The following is a 15383-nucleotide window of genomic DNA, read 5'->3' as shown; positions in this document are numbered from 1 at the left end:
GGGTCCCCTATAGGATTTAGGGTCCCCTGTAGGATTTTGGGGTCCCCTGTAGGATTTTTGGGGTCCCCGGAAGGATTTTGGGGCCCTCTGTAGGATTTGGGGTCTCCTATAGGATTAGGGCTCTCCTATGGGATTTTGGGTTCCCATACCAAACCCTTTGGGGTTTTTGGGCTCTTCCCTATAGAACTCGGGGTCTGCGATCGGATTTTGGGGTCCCCTATAGGATTTAGGGTCCCCTGTAGGATTTTGGGGTCCCCTGTAGGATTTTGGGGTCCCCTGTAGGATCTTGGGGTCCCCGGCAGGATTTTGGGGCCCTCTGTAGGATTCGGGCTCTCCTATGGGATTTTGGGTTCCCCTACCAAACCCTATGGGGTTTTCAGGGCTCTTCCCTATAGAACTCGGGGTCCCCTATAGGATTTAGGGTCCCCTGTAGGATTTTGGGGTCCCCTGTAGGATTTTTGGGGTCCCCGGAAGGATTTTGGGGCCCTCTGTAGGATTTGGGGTCTCCTATAGGATTCGGGCTCTCCTATGGGATTTTGGGTTCCCATACCAAACCCTATGGGGTTTTTGGGCTCTTCCCTATAGAACTCGGGGTCTGCGATCGGATTTTGGGGTCCCCTATAGGATTTAGGGTCCCCTGTAGGATTTTGGGGTCCCCTGTAGGATTTTGGGGTCCCCTGTAGGATCTTGGGGTCCCCGGCAGGATTTTGGGGCCCTCTGTAGGATTCGGGCTCTCCTATGGGATTTTGGGTTCCCCTACCAAACCCTATGGGGTTTTCAGGGCTCTTCCCTATAGAACTCGGGGTCCCCTATAGGATTTAGGGTCCCCTGTAGGATTTTGGGGTCCCCTGTAGGATTTTTGGGGTCCCCGGAAGGATTTTGGGGCCCTCTGTAGGATTTGGGGTCTCCTATAGGATTCGGGCTCTCCTATGGGATTTTGGGTTCCCATACCAAACCCTATGGGGTTTTTGGGCTCTTCCCTATAGAACTCGGGGTCCGCAATGGGATTTTGGGGTCCCCACAGCCTTATAGGATTTCGGGGTGCCCCCAGCCGCCCCCCCCTACCGAAGTCGGCCAGCTTCAGCTCCCCTCGCCGGCTCAGGAGGAGGTTTTGGGGTTTCAGGTCCCGGTGCAGCACTTTGTGGCGGTGACAAAAGGCCAAACCCCGCAGCAGCTGGAACAGGAACAGCTGCCCCCCCCCCGACCCCCGGCCCCGGGGCACGCGCCTTGCACGCCTTGCACGCCCCTGGCACACGCGTCGCCCCACAGCCCCCCATGACCCCACACAGCCCACAGAGAAACCACACTTGCAATCCCCACAGCTGCCATCCTTGCACGCCCCTCGCACGCCCACAACCCCCTCGCTCCCATCCTCAGACCCCCTGCACACCCAACACCTCACACAACCCTTGCACACCCACCCACCCTCTTTGTCCTCTCCCCACACCCCTTGCACGTCCATTGCACGCCCCTTGCACACCCAACCCCTTGCACACCCCTCACAAACCCCACAAACCCCTCTGGTCCCACCCCACACCCCTTGCACACCCAACCCCCCTGCACGCCCCTTGCACACCCCCACAAACCCCTCTGATCCCACCCCGCACCCCTTGCACGTCCCTTGCACACCCAACCCCTTGCACACCCCTCACAAACCCCACAAACCCCTCTGATCCCACCCCACACCCCTTGCACACCCAACCCCCCTGCACACCCCTTGCACACCCACTACCCCCCCACTCCCTTCTCCAGACCCCCTGCACACCTCACCCCCCCCTTGCACACCCAACACCTCACATAACCCTTGCACACCCACCCACCCTCTTTGTCCTCTCCCCACACCCCTTGCACGTCCATTGCACGCCCCTTGCACGCCCAACCCCTTGCACACCCCTCACAAACCCCACAAACCCCTTTGGTCCCACCCCGCACCCCTTGCACACCCAACCCCCCTGCACGCCCCTTGCACACCCCACAAACCCCTCTGATCCCACCCCGCACCCCTTGCACACCCTTTGCACGCCCACTACCCCCCCACTCCCTTCTCCACCCCCCCTTGCACACCCAACACCTCACACAACCCTTGCACACCCACCCACCCTCTTTGTCCTCTCCCCACACCCCTTGCATGTCCATTGCACGCCCCTTGCACGCCCAACCCCCCTGCACGCCCCTCACAAACCCCACAAACCCCTTTGGTCCCACCCCACACCCCTTGCACACCCAACCCCCCTGCACGCCCCTTGCACACCCCACAAACCCCTTTGATCCCACCCCGCACCCCTTGCACGTCCCTTGCACGCCCAACCCCTTGCACACCCCTCACAAACCCCACAAACCCCTCTGATCCCACCCCGCACCCTTTGCACACCCCTTGCACACCCACTACCCCCCCACTCCCTTCTCCAGACCCCCTGCACACCTCACCCCCCCCTTGCACACCCAACACCTCGCACAACCCTTGCACACCCACCCACCCTCTTTGTCCTCTCCCCACACCCCTTGCACGTCCATTGCACGCCCCTTGCACACCCAACCCCTTGCACACCCCTCACAAACCCCACAAACCCCTTTGATCCCACCCCGCACCCCTTGCACACCCAACCCCCCTGCACGCCCCTTGCACACCCCACAAACCCCTCTGATCCCACCCCGCACCCCTTGCACGTCCCTTGCACGCCCAACCCCTTGCACACCCCTCACAAACCCCACAAACCCCTTGGATCCCACCCCGCACCCCTTGCACACCCCAACCCCCCCTGCACACCCCTTGCACACCCCTTGCACGCCCACTACCCCCTCGCTCCCATCCTCAGACCCCCTGCACACCTCACCCCCCCCTTGCACACCCAACACCTCGCACAACCCTTGCACACCCACCCACCCTCTTTGTCCTCTCCCCACACCCCTTGCATGTCCATTGCACGCCCCTTGCACACCCAACCCCCCTGCACGCCCCTTGCACACCCCACAAACCCCCCTGATCCCACCCCGCACCCCTTGCACGTCCCTTGCACGCCCAACCCCTTGCACACCCCTCACAAACCCCACAAACCCCTCTGATCCCACCCCGCACCCCTTGCACGTCCCTTGCACGCCCAACCCCTTGCACACCCCTCACAAACCCCACAAACCCCTCTGATCCCACCCCACACCCCTTGCACACCCACTACCCCCCCACTCCCTTCTCCAGACCCCCTGCACACCCCACCCCCCCTTGCACACCCAACACCTCGCACAACCCTTGCACACCCACCCACCCTCTTTGTCCTCCCCCCACACCCCTTGCACGTCCATTGCACGTCCCTTGCACGCCCAACCCCTTGCACACCCCTCACAAACCCCACAAACCCCTTTGGTCCCACCCCACACCCCTTGCACACCCCTTGCACACCCAACCCCCCTGCACACCCTTTGCACACCCCTTGCACACCCACTACCCCCCCACTCCGTTCTCCAGACCCCCTGCACACCTCACCCCCCCTTGCACACCCAACACCTCACACAACCCTTGCACACCCACCCACCCTCTTTGTCCTCTCCCCACACCCCTTGCACGTCCCTTGCACACCCAACCCCCCTGCACGCCCCTTGCACACCCCACAAACCTCTCTAATCCCACCCCGCACCCCTTGCACGTCCCTTGCACGCCCAACCCCTTGCACACCCCTCACAAACCCCACAAACCCCTTTGATCCCACCCCACACCCCTTGCACACCCTTTGCACGCCCACTACCCCCCCGCTCCCTTCTCCAGACCCCCTGCACACCCAACACCTCGCACAACCCTTGCACACCCACCCACCCTCTTTGTCCTCTCCCCACACCCCTTGCATGTCCATTGCACGTCCCTTGCACGCCCAACCCCCTTGCACACCCCTCACAAACCCCACAAACCCCTTTGATCCCACCCCGCACCCCTTGCACGTCCCTTGCACGCCCAACCCCTTGCACACCCCTCACAAACCCCACAAACCCCTTTGGTCCCACCCCACACCCCTTGCACACCCCTTGCACACCCACTACCCCCCCACTCCCTTCTCCACCCCCCCTTGCACACCCAACACCTCGCACAACCCTTGCACACCCACCCACCCTCTTTGTCCTCTCCCCACACCCCTTGCACGTCCATTGCACGTCCCTTGCACGCCCAACCCCTTGCACACCCCTCACAAACCCCACAAACCCCTCTGATCCCACCCCACACCCCTTGCACGCCCACTACCCCCCCCACTCCCTTCTCCAGACCCCCTGCACACCTCACCCCCCCCTTGCACACCCAACACCTCGCACAACCCTTGCACACCCACCCACCCTCTTTGTCCTCTCCCCACACCCCTTGCATGTCCATTGCACGTCCCTTGCACGCCCAACCCCTTGCACACCCCACACAAACCCCAAAAACCCCTTTGGTCCCACCCCACACCCCTTGCACACCCAACCCCCCTGCACACCCCTTGCACGCCCAACCCCTTGCACACCCCTCACAAACCCCACAAACCCCTTTGATCCCACCCCGCACCCCTTGCACACCCCTTGCACACCCACTACCCCCCCACTCCCTTCTCCACCCCCCCTTGCACACCCAACACCTCACACAACCCTTGCACACCCACCCACCCTCTTTGTCCTCTCCCCACACCCCTTGCACGTCCATTGCACGCCCCTTGCACGCCCAACCCCTTGCACACCCCTCACAAACCCCACAAACCCCTTTGGTCCCACCCCGCACCCCTTGCACACCCAACCCCCCTGCACGCCCCTTGCACACCCCACAAACCCCTCTGATCCCACCCCGCACCCCTTGCACGTCCCTTGCACGCCCAACCCCTTGCACACCCCTCACAAACCCCACAAACCCCTTTGATCCCACCCCGCACCCCTTGCACACCCCTTGCACACCCACTACCCCCCCACTCCCTTCTCCAGACCCCCTGCACACCTCACCCCCCCCTTGCACACCCAACACCTCACACAACCCTTGCACACCCACCCGCCCACCCTGTTTGTCCCCTCCCCAGGCCCTTGCACGCCCCTTGCACACCCACAGCCCCCCCGCTCCCTGCACACCCCTTGCAAACCCCACAAACCCCTTCGGTCCCACCCCACACCCCTTGCACGCCCCTTGCACACCCAAGCCCTTGCACAACACACCTTGACGTTGTGCATGTTGATGAGGCTGCCGCAGTCGTCCAGGTACTGCTTCAGATCCCGGTCCTGAGACCCCCGAAAAAGGCCAAAAAAGGGGTCGCGTTTTTGGAAGGGGGGATTTTTGGGGTGATTTGGGGGCATTTTGGGGTCTCGCTGAGGAGATTTGGGGGTTCTAAGTTGGGAATTTGGGGCATCCGTGGAGGATTTTGGGGGTCAAATGCGGGGATGGTGGGGTTCCATGGAAGATTTTTGGGGTCACTTGGTCAGATTTTGGGGTCCCAGAGGGGATTTTTGAGGTGAAATTTGGGGATCTGGGGGTTCCAAATCGGGGATTTAGGGGTTGGATGAGGGATTTTGGGGTCAAATGTGGGGATTTTGGGGTTCTGTGGGGGATTTTGGGGTTCTGTGGGGATTCTGGTGGTTCCATGGGGATTTTGGGGGTCACTTTTGGAGATTTCAGGGTTCTGTGAGGATTTCTGGGGTCACCCTTGGAGATTTTGGGGTGCCTGAGGGGATTTCTGGGGTGAAATCTGGGGATTTTGGGCTTCCAAATCGGGAATTTAGGGCTTCTATGGGGGAATTTGGGGTCAAATGTGGGGATTTTGGAGCTCCTTAGGGACGCTGTTCACGATTTTGGGGTTCCAAAGTTGGATTTTTTGGGTTCCATGGGGGATTTTTGGGGCCATTTTTCAAGATTTTGGAGCTCCAGATCTCAAATTTTGAGTTTCCTGAGGGATTTTTGGGGTCACTTTCCAAGATTTTGGGGTTCCAGATGCGCATTTGGGTTCCGTGTAGAAGTTTTTGGGACACTTTTGGAGATTTTGGGGTCCCTGGGGGTGAAATTTGGGGATTTGGGGGCTCCAAATTGGGAATTTAGGGGCTGGATGAGGGATTTTGGGGTCAAATGTGAGGATTTTTGGGGTCCAATGTGGGGATTTGGGGGTCAAATGTGGGGATTTTGGGGTTCTGTGTGGATTTTTGGGGTCAAATGTAAGGATTCTGGCGTTCTACGGAGGATTTTTGGGGCCACCCTTCATGATTTTGGGGTTCCAAGGTTGGAATTTTGGGGTTCCGTGGGGGGATTTTTTGAGGTCACTTTTGCAGATTTTTGGGGTTCCAGAGTTGAATTTTTGGGATTCCAGAGGGGAATTTGGGGGCATTTTGGGGTTTTTGGGGGCTCACCAGGTACTCGAAGACGAGCGTGAGGCAGCTCTGCGTGTGAATGATGTCGTGCAATGTCACGACGTTGGCGTGCTTCAGGTCCTTCAGCAGCGACACTGCGGGGAAAACAGTCGTGAAAACCCTCGTGAAAAGAGCCCTTGTGGGACCCCCTCGTGAGAACCCTGGTGAAAACCCCCTTGAAAAGCCCACAAAGCCCTCAGAACGGTGCGAGACCCCAAACCCTCGTGCAAACCCTCGCACCGCCTTGAAATGCCCTCTAAGGAGCCCCAAAAATGGTGCTACAGACCCCAAACCCTCGTGCAAACACTCAAAGTGCCCCAAGGGCCCCTCAAAATGGCGCCACGGACCCCCAAATCCTCGTGCAAACCTCCAAAGCCCCCTGAAAAGCCTCCAAAAAGCCCCCCAGAATGTTGGATTGACCCCCAAACCCTCATGTAAATCCCCAAAGCCCCTTGGAAAGCGCCTCAAAAGTCCCCACAAATGGTGCAAAAGACCAAAGCCCCTTGAAGTGCTGCTAAAGAGCCCCTCAAAATGGTGCAGGAGACCCCAAAATCTGGTGCAAACACCCAACCCCCCGTGCAAAGTCCCTCAGGAGCCCCTCAGAATGGTGCAAGAGCCCCAAAACCCTCGTGCAAAACCCCAAATCCCCTTGCAATGCCCCCAAGGAACCCCTCCAAACACTGCAAGAGGCTCCAAGCCCTGGTGCAGAACCCCAAAGCCCCCCGCAAGTCCTCCAAAGAGCCCCTCACAACGGCGCCAGGGCCCCCAAACCCTCGTGCAAAGTCCCCCCGTCCTCATGAAGCCTCCTCAACCCCTCGTGCAAAACCCCAAATCCCGTTGCAACGCCCCTCAAGAGCCCCCCAAAATTGTACAAGAGACCCCCGAGCTGCGGTGCAAACGCCCCAACCCCCCGTGCAAAGTCCCTCCGGAGCCCCCAAAGCGGTGCGGGAGCCCCCAGGCCCGGTGCAAGGCGCCCACCCTCGCGGATGGCCGTGCAAGGCGCCCCCTCCTCGTGCTCCAGGCGAATCTCCTTGAGGGCCACCAGGTTCTCGGTCAGCTTGGAACGGCCCTTGTACACGGTGGCGTAGGTGCCCTGCGGGGACAACAGCGGGAACAGGGCTGAGCAGGGGGCTGTGGTGACACCACGAGGGGGGAGAAAGGGACAGAAAGGGACGCTGAGGGGATGCTGATGGGACACGGGGCCGAGCGAGCTCACAGCGGTGACACGAGGGTGACACAAAGAGCCGGCAGTGACACGGGGGGGGACAACGGGGACACAAGCGTGACTGGCCCAATAGTGAGCCAATAGTGAACCAATAGTGATACAAGTGTGACTGGCCCAATAGTGAGCCAATAGTGAACCAATAGTGATACAAGTGTGACTGGCCCAATAGTGAGCCAATAGTGAACCAATAGTGACACAAGTGTGACTGGCCCAATAGTGAGCCAATAGTGAACCAATAGTGACACAAGTGTGACTGGCCCAATAGTGAGCCAATAGTGAGCCAATAGTGACACAAGTGTGACTGGCCCAATAGTGAGCCAATAGTGAACCAATAGTGATACAAGTGTGACTGGCCCAATAGTGAGCCAACAGTGAACCAATAGTGATACAAGTGTGACTGGCCCAATAGTGAGCCAATAGTGACACAAGTGTGACTGGCCCAATAGTGAGCCAATAGTGAACAATAGTGATACAAGTGTGACTGGCCCAATAGTGAGCCAACAGTGAGCAATAGTGATACAAGTGTGACTGGCCCAATAGTGAGCCAATAGTGAACAATAGTGATACAAGTGTGACTTGCCCAATAGTGAGCCAACAGTGAGCAATAGTGATACAAGTGTGACTGGCCCAATAGTGAGCCAACAGTGAACCAATAGTGATACAAGTGTGACTGGCCCAATAGTGAGCCAATAGTGATACAAGTGTGACTGGCCCAATAGTGAGCCAATAGTGAACAACAGTGATACAAGTGTGACTTGCCCAATAGTGAGCCAAGAGTGACACAAGTGTGACTGGCCCAACAGTGACACAATGGGGACACAAATGTGACACAAGTGTGACCCAAAGACCCAGCAGCGACACAGGGGGGTCACAACGGGAACACAAGGGTGACTGGCCCAATAGTGAGCCCATATGACACAAGTGTGACCCAAAGACCCAACAGTGACACAATGGGGACACAACAGGGACACAATGGGGACACAACAGGGACACAAGTGTGACTGGCCCAACAGTGAGCCAATCGTGAACCAATAGTGACACAAGTGTGACCCAATGTCCCAACAGTGAGCCAAGAGTGACCCGAAGTGACACAATGGTGACCCAGCGGCGACCCAACGACCCAACAGCGCTCCAACAGCGACCCAGCGGCGACCCAAGGTGACAGAAGGGCCCAACAGTGACCCCGAGGTGACAAAACGGTGACAAAATGGTGACACAATGGTGACCCCGCGGTGCCCCAAGGAGCCCCACTGCGCGCTCACGGCTCTGCTCACCTCTCCCAGTTTGTCCAGTTTGACGTACGTCTCCAGTTTGCCAAAGCCGATCTCCGACTGCGGGGGGACAGCGAGAGTGGGATCATACTGGGATGGACTGGGAGGGACTGGGATGGATTGGGAGGGACTGGGAGGGAGTGGGAGGGGACGGGGAGGGAGTGGGAGGGGACTGGGATAAACTGGGAGGGCACTGGGATGAACTGGAAGGGAAATGGGATGGACTGGGAGAGACTGGGATATACTGGGAGGGAACTGGGATGCACTGGGAGGGCACCGGAATGTATTGGGATGGACTGGGAGGAAACTGGGATGGACTGGGAGGGACTGGGAGAGACTGAGATGTACTGGTAGGGACTGGAGGGAGCTGGGAGATACTGGAATGCACTGGGAGGGACTGGGATACAGCGGTACGGACTGGGACAGACTGCGGTGCATTAGGAGGTAACTGGGATACACTGGGATATACTGGGATGAACTGGGATATACAGGAATGGACTGGGACACACAGGGCTGTACTGGGCCTTATGGGATCATACTGGGATCTACTGGGCCATACTGGGCTGTGCTGGGCCATACTGGAATGCAATGGAACATACTGGGCCGTACTGGGATTGACTGGGCTGTACTGGGCCGTTCTGACCCATACTGGGCTATAATGGGGCGCACTGGGACATACTGGGCTGTACTGGGATTGACTGGGCTGTACTGGGCCATAGTGACCCATACTGGGCTATAATGGGACGTACTGGGACATACTGGGCTGTACTGGGCCATACCAACCCATACTGGGCTGTACTGGGATTGTACTGGGACGTACTGGGCCATACTGGGCTGTGCTGAGCCATACTGGAATGCATTGGGCTGTACTGGGCCATACTGGGCCATAGTGACCCATACTGGGCTATAATGGGACGTACTGGGACATACTGGGCTGTACTGGGCCATAGCGACCCATACTGGGCTGTACTGGGATTGTACTGGGCCGTACTGGGCCATACCAACTCATACTGGGCTATAATGGGATGTACTGGGACATACTGGGCTGTGCTGGGCCATACTGGAATGCATTGGGCTGTACTGGGCCGTACTGGGCCATAGTGACCCATACTGGGCTGTAATGGGACGCACTGGGACATACTGGGCTGTGCTGGGATTGACTGGGCCGTACTGGGCCATAGTGACCCATACTGGGCTATAATGGGACGTACTGGGACATACTGGGCTGTACTGGGCCATAGCGACCCATACTGGGCTGTACTGGGATTGTACTGGGCCGTACTGGGCCATACCAACCCATACTGGGCTGTACTGGGATTGTACTGGGACGTACTGGGCCATACTGGGGTGTGCTGGGCCATACTGGAATGCATTGGGCTGTACTGGGCCATACTGGGCCATAGTGACCCATACTGGGCTGTAATGGGACGCACTGGGACATACTGGGCTGTGCTGGGATTGACTGGGCCGTACTGGGCCATAGTGACCCATACTGGGCTGTACTGGGATTGACTGGGCCGTACTGGGCCATAGTGACCCATACTGGGCTGTGCTGGGACATACTGGGCTGTACTGGGCCATAGCGACCCATACTGGGCTGTACTGGGATTGACTGGGCCGTACTGGGCCATAGTGACCCATACTGGGCTGTACTGGGATTGACTGGGCCGTACTGGGCCATAGTGACCCATACTGGGCTGTACTGGGATTGACTGGGCCGTACTGGGCCATAGTGACCCATACTGGGCTGTACTGGGATTGACTGGGCCGTACTGGGCCATAGTGACCCATACTGGGCTGTACCGGGCCGTACCGGTTTCTACCGGCCCGTACCGCCCCATACCAGTTCATACTGGTCCGTACTGGTTCGTACTGGTTTGCAGGGGACGCACCAGCGAGACGCGGCGCAGGCGGCGGCTGAGCGGGGACGGCAGCACCAGGCGCTGCAGGCAGCCCTCGGGGAGCCGGATGTCGGCCGGCAGCGAGAGCCGCTTGTTGATGTCCTGCGGGCAGCCAGACCCCAAACCCTGAGACCCCCGAGACCCCCTGAGCCCCCAAAGGCCCCCCAGGGCCCCCTAAGGTGCCCCAAATCCGCCCCAAACCCCACAAATCCCCCCATGGGTCCGTCCAAATTCCCCAAGAACACCCAAGACCCCCCCCCCCCCAAATCACCCCATAAAAAGACCCCCAGGACCCCCCTAAAGCCCCCCAACCCCCCCAAGACCCCTCAAATCCCCCCCGAGGCCCCCTGAGACCCCCCCAAATCACCCCAAACTCCAATCAAGACCCCCCAAGACTGACCCAGGACTCCCAAGACCCCCCCAAATCCCCGCAAGGCTCCCCCCAGATCCCCACCAAATCCCCCCAGGACCCCCTAGGACCCCCAAAATCTCCCCAAGACCCCAAAACAGACACCCAAGACCCCCCAACACCCCCCCAAATGCCCCCCAGGACCCCCCAAATCCCCCAGTATCCCCCCAAGGCCCCCAAAAATCCCCTCAAGACTCCCCCCAAATCCCCCTCAAATCCTCCCAAGACCTCCCAGCACCCCCCCAAATCCCCCCCAGGACGCCCCAAATCCCCCAATATCCCCCCCAAGACCCCCCAAAATCCCCACAAGGCTCCCCCAAAAATCCCCCTCAAATCCCCCCAAGACCCCCTAGGACCCCCCACATTTCCCCAAGACCCCAAAACAGACACCCAAGACCCCCTAAAACCCCACCAAATCTCCCTAATGCCCCCCCCAGGACCCCCTCAGAACCCCTAAAATCATCCCAAATTCCCCTAAAGCCTCCCAAGACCCCCAAAATCACCCCAAATTCCCCTCAAGACCCCCAAGACGGACCCAGGACTCCCAAGACCCCCCCAAGTCCCCCAGTATCCCCTCAGGACCCCCAAAATCCCCGCAAGGCTCCCCCACATCCCTCCCAAATCCCCCCAAGACCCCAAAACAGACACCCAAGCCCCCCCAAACCCCCCCCAAATCCCCCCCAAATCCCCCCGAGACCCCCTAGGACCCCCAAATCCCCCAGTATCCCCCAAGACCCCCCTAAAGCTCCCTAAATCCCCCCAAGACCCCCCCCACATCCCCCCAAAATCCCCCAAATCCCCCCCCAATCCCCCCCAATTCCCCTCTAAGTGCCCCTAACACCCCCCAACCCCCCCGCAGGGCTCCCCAAATCCCCCAATATCCCCCCAAGCCCCCCCAAATCCCCCTCAAATCCCCCCGAGACCCCCTAGGACCCCCAAATCCCCCAGTACCCCCTCAGGACCCCTCTAAAGTTCCCTAAATCCCCCCAAGACCCCCCCCACATCCCCCCAAAATCCCCCAAATCCCCCCCAGATCCCCCTTATCCCCCCCCAATTCCCCTCTAAGTGCCCCTAACACCCCCCAAACCCCCCCCAGGGCTCCCCAAATCCCCCAATATCCCCCCAAGCCCCCCCAAATCCCCCCCAAATCCCCCCGAGACCCCCTAGGACCCCCAAATCCCCCAGTACCCCCCCAGGACCCCTCTAAAGCTCCCCAAATCCCCCCAAGACCCCCCCCACATCCCCCCAAAATCCCCCAAATCCCCCCCAGATCCCCCTTATCCCCCCCCAATCCCCCCCAGTTCCCCTCTAAGTGCCCCTAACACCCCCGAAACCCCCCCCAAGCCCCCCCAAATCCCCCCGAGACCCCCTAGGACCCCCAAATCCCCCAGTATCCCCCAAGACCCCCCTAAAGCTCCCTAAATCCCCCCAAGACCCCCCCCACATCCCCCCAAAATCCCCCAAATCCCCCCCAGATCCCCCTTATCCCCCCCCAATTCCCCTCTAAGTGCCCCTAACACCCCCCAAACCCCCCCCAGGGCTCCCCAAATCCCCCAATATCCCCACAAGCCCCCCCAAATCCCCCTCAAATCCCCCTAGGACCCCCAAATCCCCCAGTACCCCCCCCCAGGACCCCTCTAAAGCTCCCTAAATCCCCCCAAGACCCCCCCCACATCCCCCCAAAATCCCCCAAATCCCCCCCAAATCCCCCCCAGATCCCCCTAATCCCCTCCCAATCCCCCTCAAAATCCCCCTCTAAGTGCCCCTAACCCCCCCCCCCCCCCCAAACCCCCTCAAATGCCCCCAAGACCCCCCCCAAAATTCAACCCACCTCACTGGGCACCCTTGGGTGCTGCCTCAGTCGCACCCTGACCGGTGAGGCCACCTCATCCGAGGACGTCCCCGAGGGGGGGTCACTTTCCCCATCCGACCCCATCCGCCCCTCATCCGGCCCCGCTTCTGGTTGGTTTTTTTGGGGGGGAGGGGGAGGAAGACCCCAAAACATCAGCCACCCCATAATGAGCGACAGCCACCCCCATAAATCAGCCAATCCCAGCTGACGGGGATCCCGAAATCCCAAAGGAGGGGCCCCAAAATTGCAGCCCAGGGACCCCAAAAGCTGCAAAAGGACCCCGACATTGGAACTGTGCGACCCCAAAATCCCACAGGGACCCCAACATTCCAACCCAGGGACCCCAAAATTCAGATCAGAGACCCAAAATCCCATTGGGGGACCCCAAAATTGCAACCCAGGGACACCAAAATCCCATTAAGGACCCCAAATCCCATAGGAACCCATAGAATCCCATAGGGGACCCCAAAATTCCTACCCAGGGACACCAAAATCCCATAGAATCCCATAGGAGACCCCAAAATCCCATAGAGGACCTCAAAATCCCACAGGAGATACAGAATCCCATTGGGAGACCCCAAAATACATACAGGGGACCCCAAAATCCCCTAGGAAGCAGAGAATCCCATTGGGGGACCCCAAAATTCACACCAGGGACCCCCAAATCCCTTTGGAAACCATAAATGCCAGTGGGAAATCCCAAAATTCCAACTCAGGGACCCCAAAATTCACGCTGGGGACATTTGGGGACAGCTATGGGATGGGGGGACACATCTGGGGACGTGTAGGGACACCTGAGAACCGATCCGGGATTTGGGGACACATTTGGGGACATCTGGGGACAGATATGGGATCTGGGGACACACTGGGGTCAGATTTGGGGACAGATTTGGGGTCACAGTGGGGTAGGGGGGCACATTTGGGGACAGATTTGGGATTTGGGGACACATTGGGGTCACATTTGGGGACATTTGGGGACAGCTGGGACGCTGCAGGCACAGATGGTGGCACAGCGGGGAGCTGGGCTCTCTTAAAGGGCCAGGCGCGCCTGAAAGCTCAACCCCATTGATCTTAAAGGGACAGGGACCCTAAAAATGCCAGGTCCGGAACTCTTAAAGGGCCAGAGTTCTCTTAAAGGGCCAGTGCTTCTTAAAGGGACAGCCTCGTTGATGTTAAAGGTACAGATCCGCCTCTTAAAGGGACAGGAACCCATTTAAAAGGACTGCAGCTCCTCAAACCTCAATCCCAGGGCCATATACCTCTCTTAAAGGGCCAGACTCCTTCTTAAAGTGCCAGACCCCCCAGCTTTAAAAAGCCATACTTGACACTTAAAGGGGCAGACACCTCCTTAAAGGGCCAGACTTCTACTTAAAGGACCAGAGCCCCCTTAAAAAGCCATACTCCCCACTTAAAGGGCCAGACACTCTTTAAAGGGCCACCAACTCCCTTGAAAGGGCCAGACACGCCCTTAAAGGGCCAGACACTCTTTACAGGGCCAAACAGTGCCTTAAAGGGCCAGACTCCTCCTTAAAGGGCCAGACATCCCAATAAAGGACCACCAAACCCCCTTAAAGGGCCAGACCTCCCCCTTAAAGGGCCAGACTCACCGCTGTCGCTATTGGGGCCGTCTCGGGTTTCCCCCAGACTCTTTTCGGGGCCGCGCCCCCCCCTCAGCGTCATGGAAAGCTGCCGCTTGATCTTCTTCATCCGGTCCATGGCGCGACCCTATAAGTTGTAGGGTGGGGAAGACACAAAGTTATGGGGTCACTCAACCCCAAACCCCATAAGGAACATCCCCTCCCCCCCCCCTTCCCACCCTAAAAAACGAGAGACCCCATAATGCTGAGAGTCAGCCTAAATGGGGGGCGATCCCCTCCCTACACCCCAAAACTTCTATGGGGGCTCTACGGGATCCAAGCCTTTGGGGTCTGTATGGGGTTCCAATGGGGTCTCTATGGGGTGTAAGGCTTTGGGGTCTCTATGGGGTCCCTATGGGATCCAAGGTTTTGGGGTTTCTATGGGTCCTATGGGGTGTGAGGCTTTGGGGTCTGTATGGGGTCTGTATGGGGTCTTTATCGGACCCAATACTTTGGGGCCTCTATGGGGTCTCTACGGGGTCTCTATGGGATCTGAGGCTTTGGGGTCTCTATGGGGTCTCTATGGGTATCTGAGGTCTCTATGGAGTCTGAGGATTTTGGGATCTCTATAGGGTCTCTATGTGGACTGAAGGTTTTCAGGGCTCTATGGGGTCTCTATGGGGTCCCTATGGGGTCTGAGGGGGTTTCTTTGGGGTTTCTAGGGGTCTCTATGGGAATTCTGTGGCGTCTCCATGGGTTCTCTATGGGGTCTCCATGGGATCCGTATGGGATCTGAGGATTCTGGGGTCCCTATG

The 15383-nt window shown here is 58.7% G+C and overlaps 1 protein-coding gene across 1 annotated transcript in view; it reads right to left on the bottom strand.

Annotated features, from left to right (window-relative positions):
• LOC125686183 (cyclin-dependent kinase 16-like) overlaps positions 1-15383 on the bottom strand; it is a 38985-nt gene that overhangs the window by 20792 nt on the left and 2810 nt on the right. Inside the window, 8 exon segments of the mRNA XM_048929908.1 lie at positions 1066-1189; positions 5155-5217; positions 6334-6428; positions 7312-7426; positions 8833-8889; positions 10722-10832; positions 12971-13098; positions 14599-14716. Of these exon segments, the coding sequence (XP_048785865.1) occupies positions 1066-1189; positions 5155-5217; positions 6334-6428; positions 7312-7426; positions 8833-8889; positions 10722-10832; positions 12971-13098; positions 14599-14707 (802 nt within the window). The 5' untranslated portion in view covers positions 14708-14716.

Source organism: Lagopus muta, chromosome 32 (assembly GCF_023343835.1).
Source record: "Lagopus muta isolate bLagMut1 chromosome 32, bLagMut1 primary, whole genome shotgun sequence".
NCBI lineage: Eukaryota > Metazoa > Chordata > Aves > Galliformes > Phasianidae > Lagopus > Lagopus muta.
This window is presented reverse-complemented; position numbering and strand designations above follow the sequence as displayed.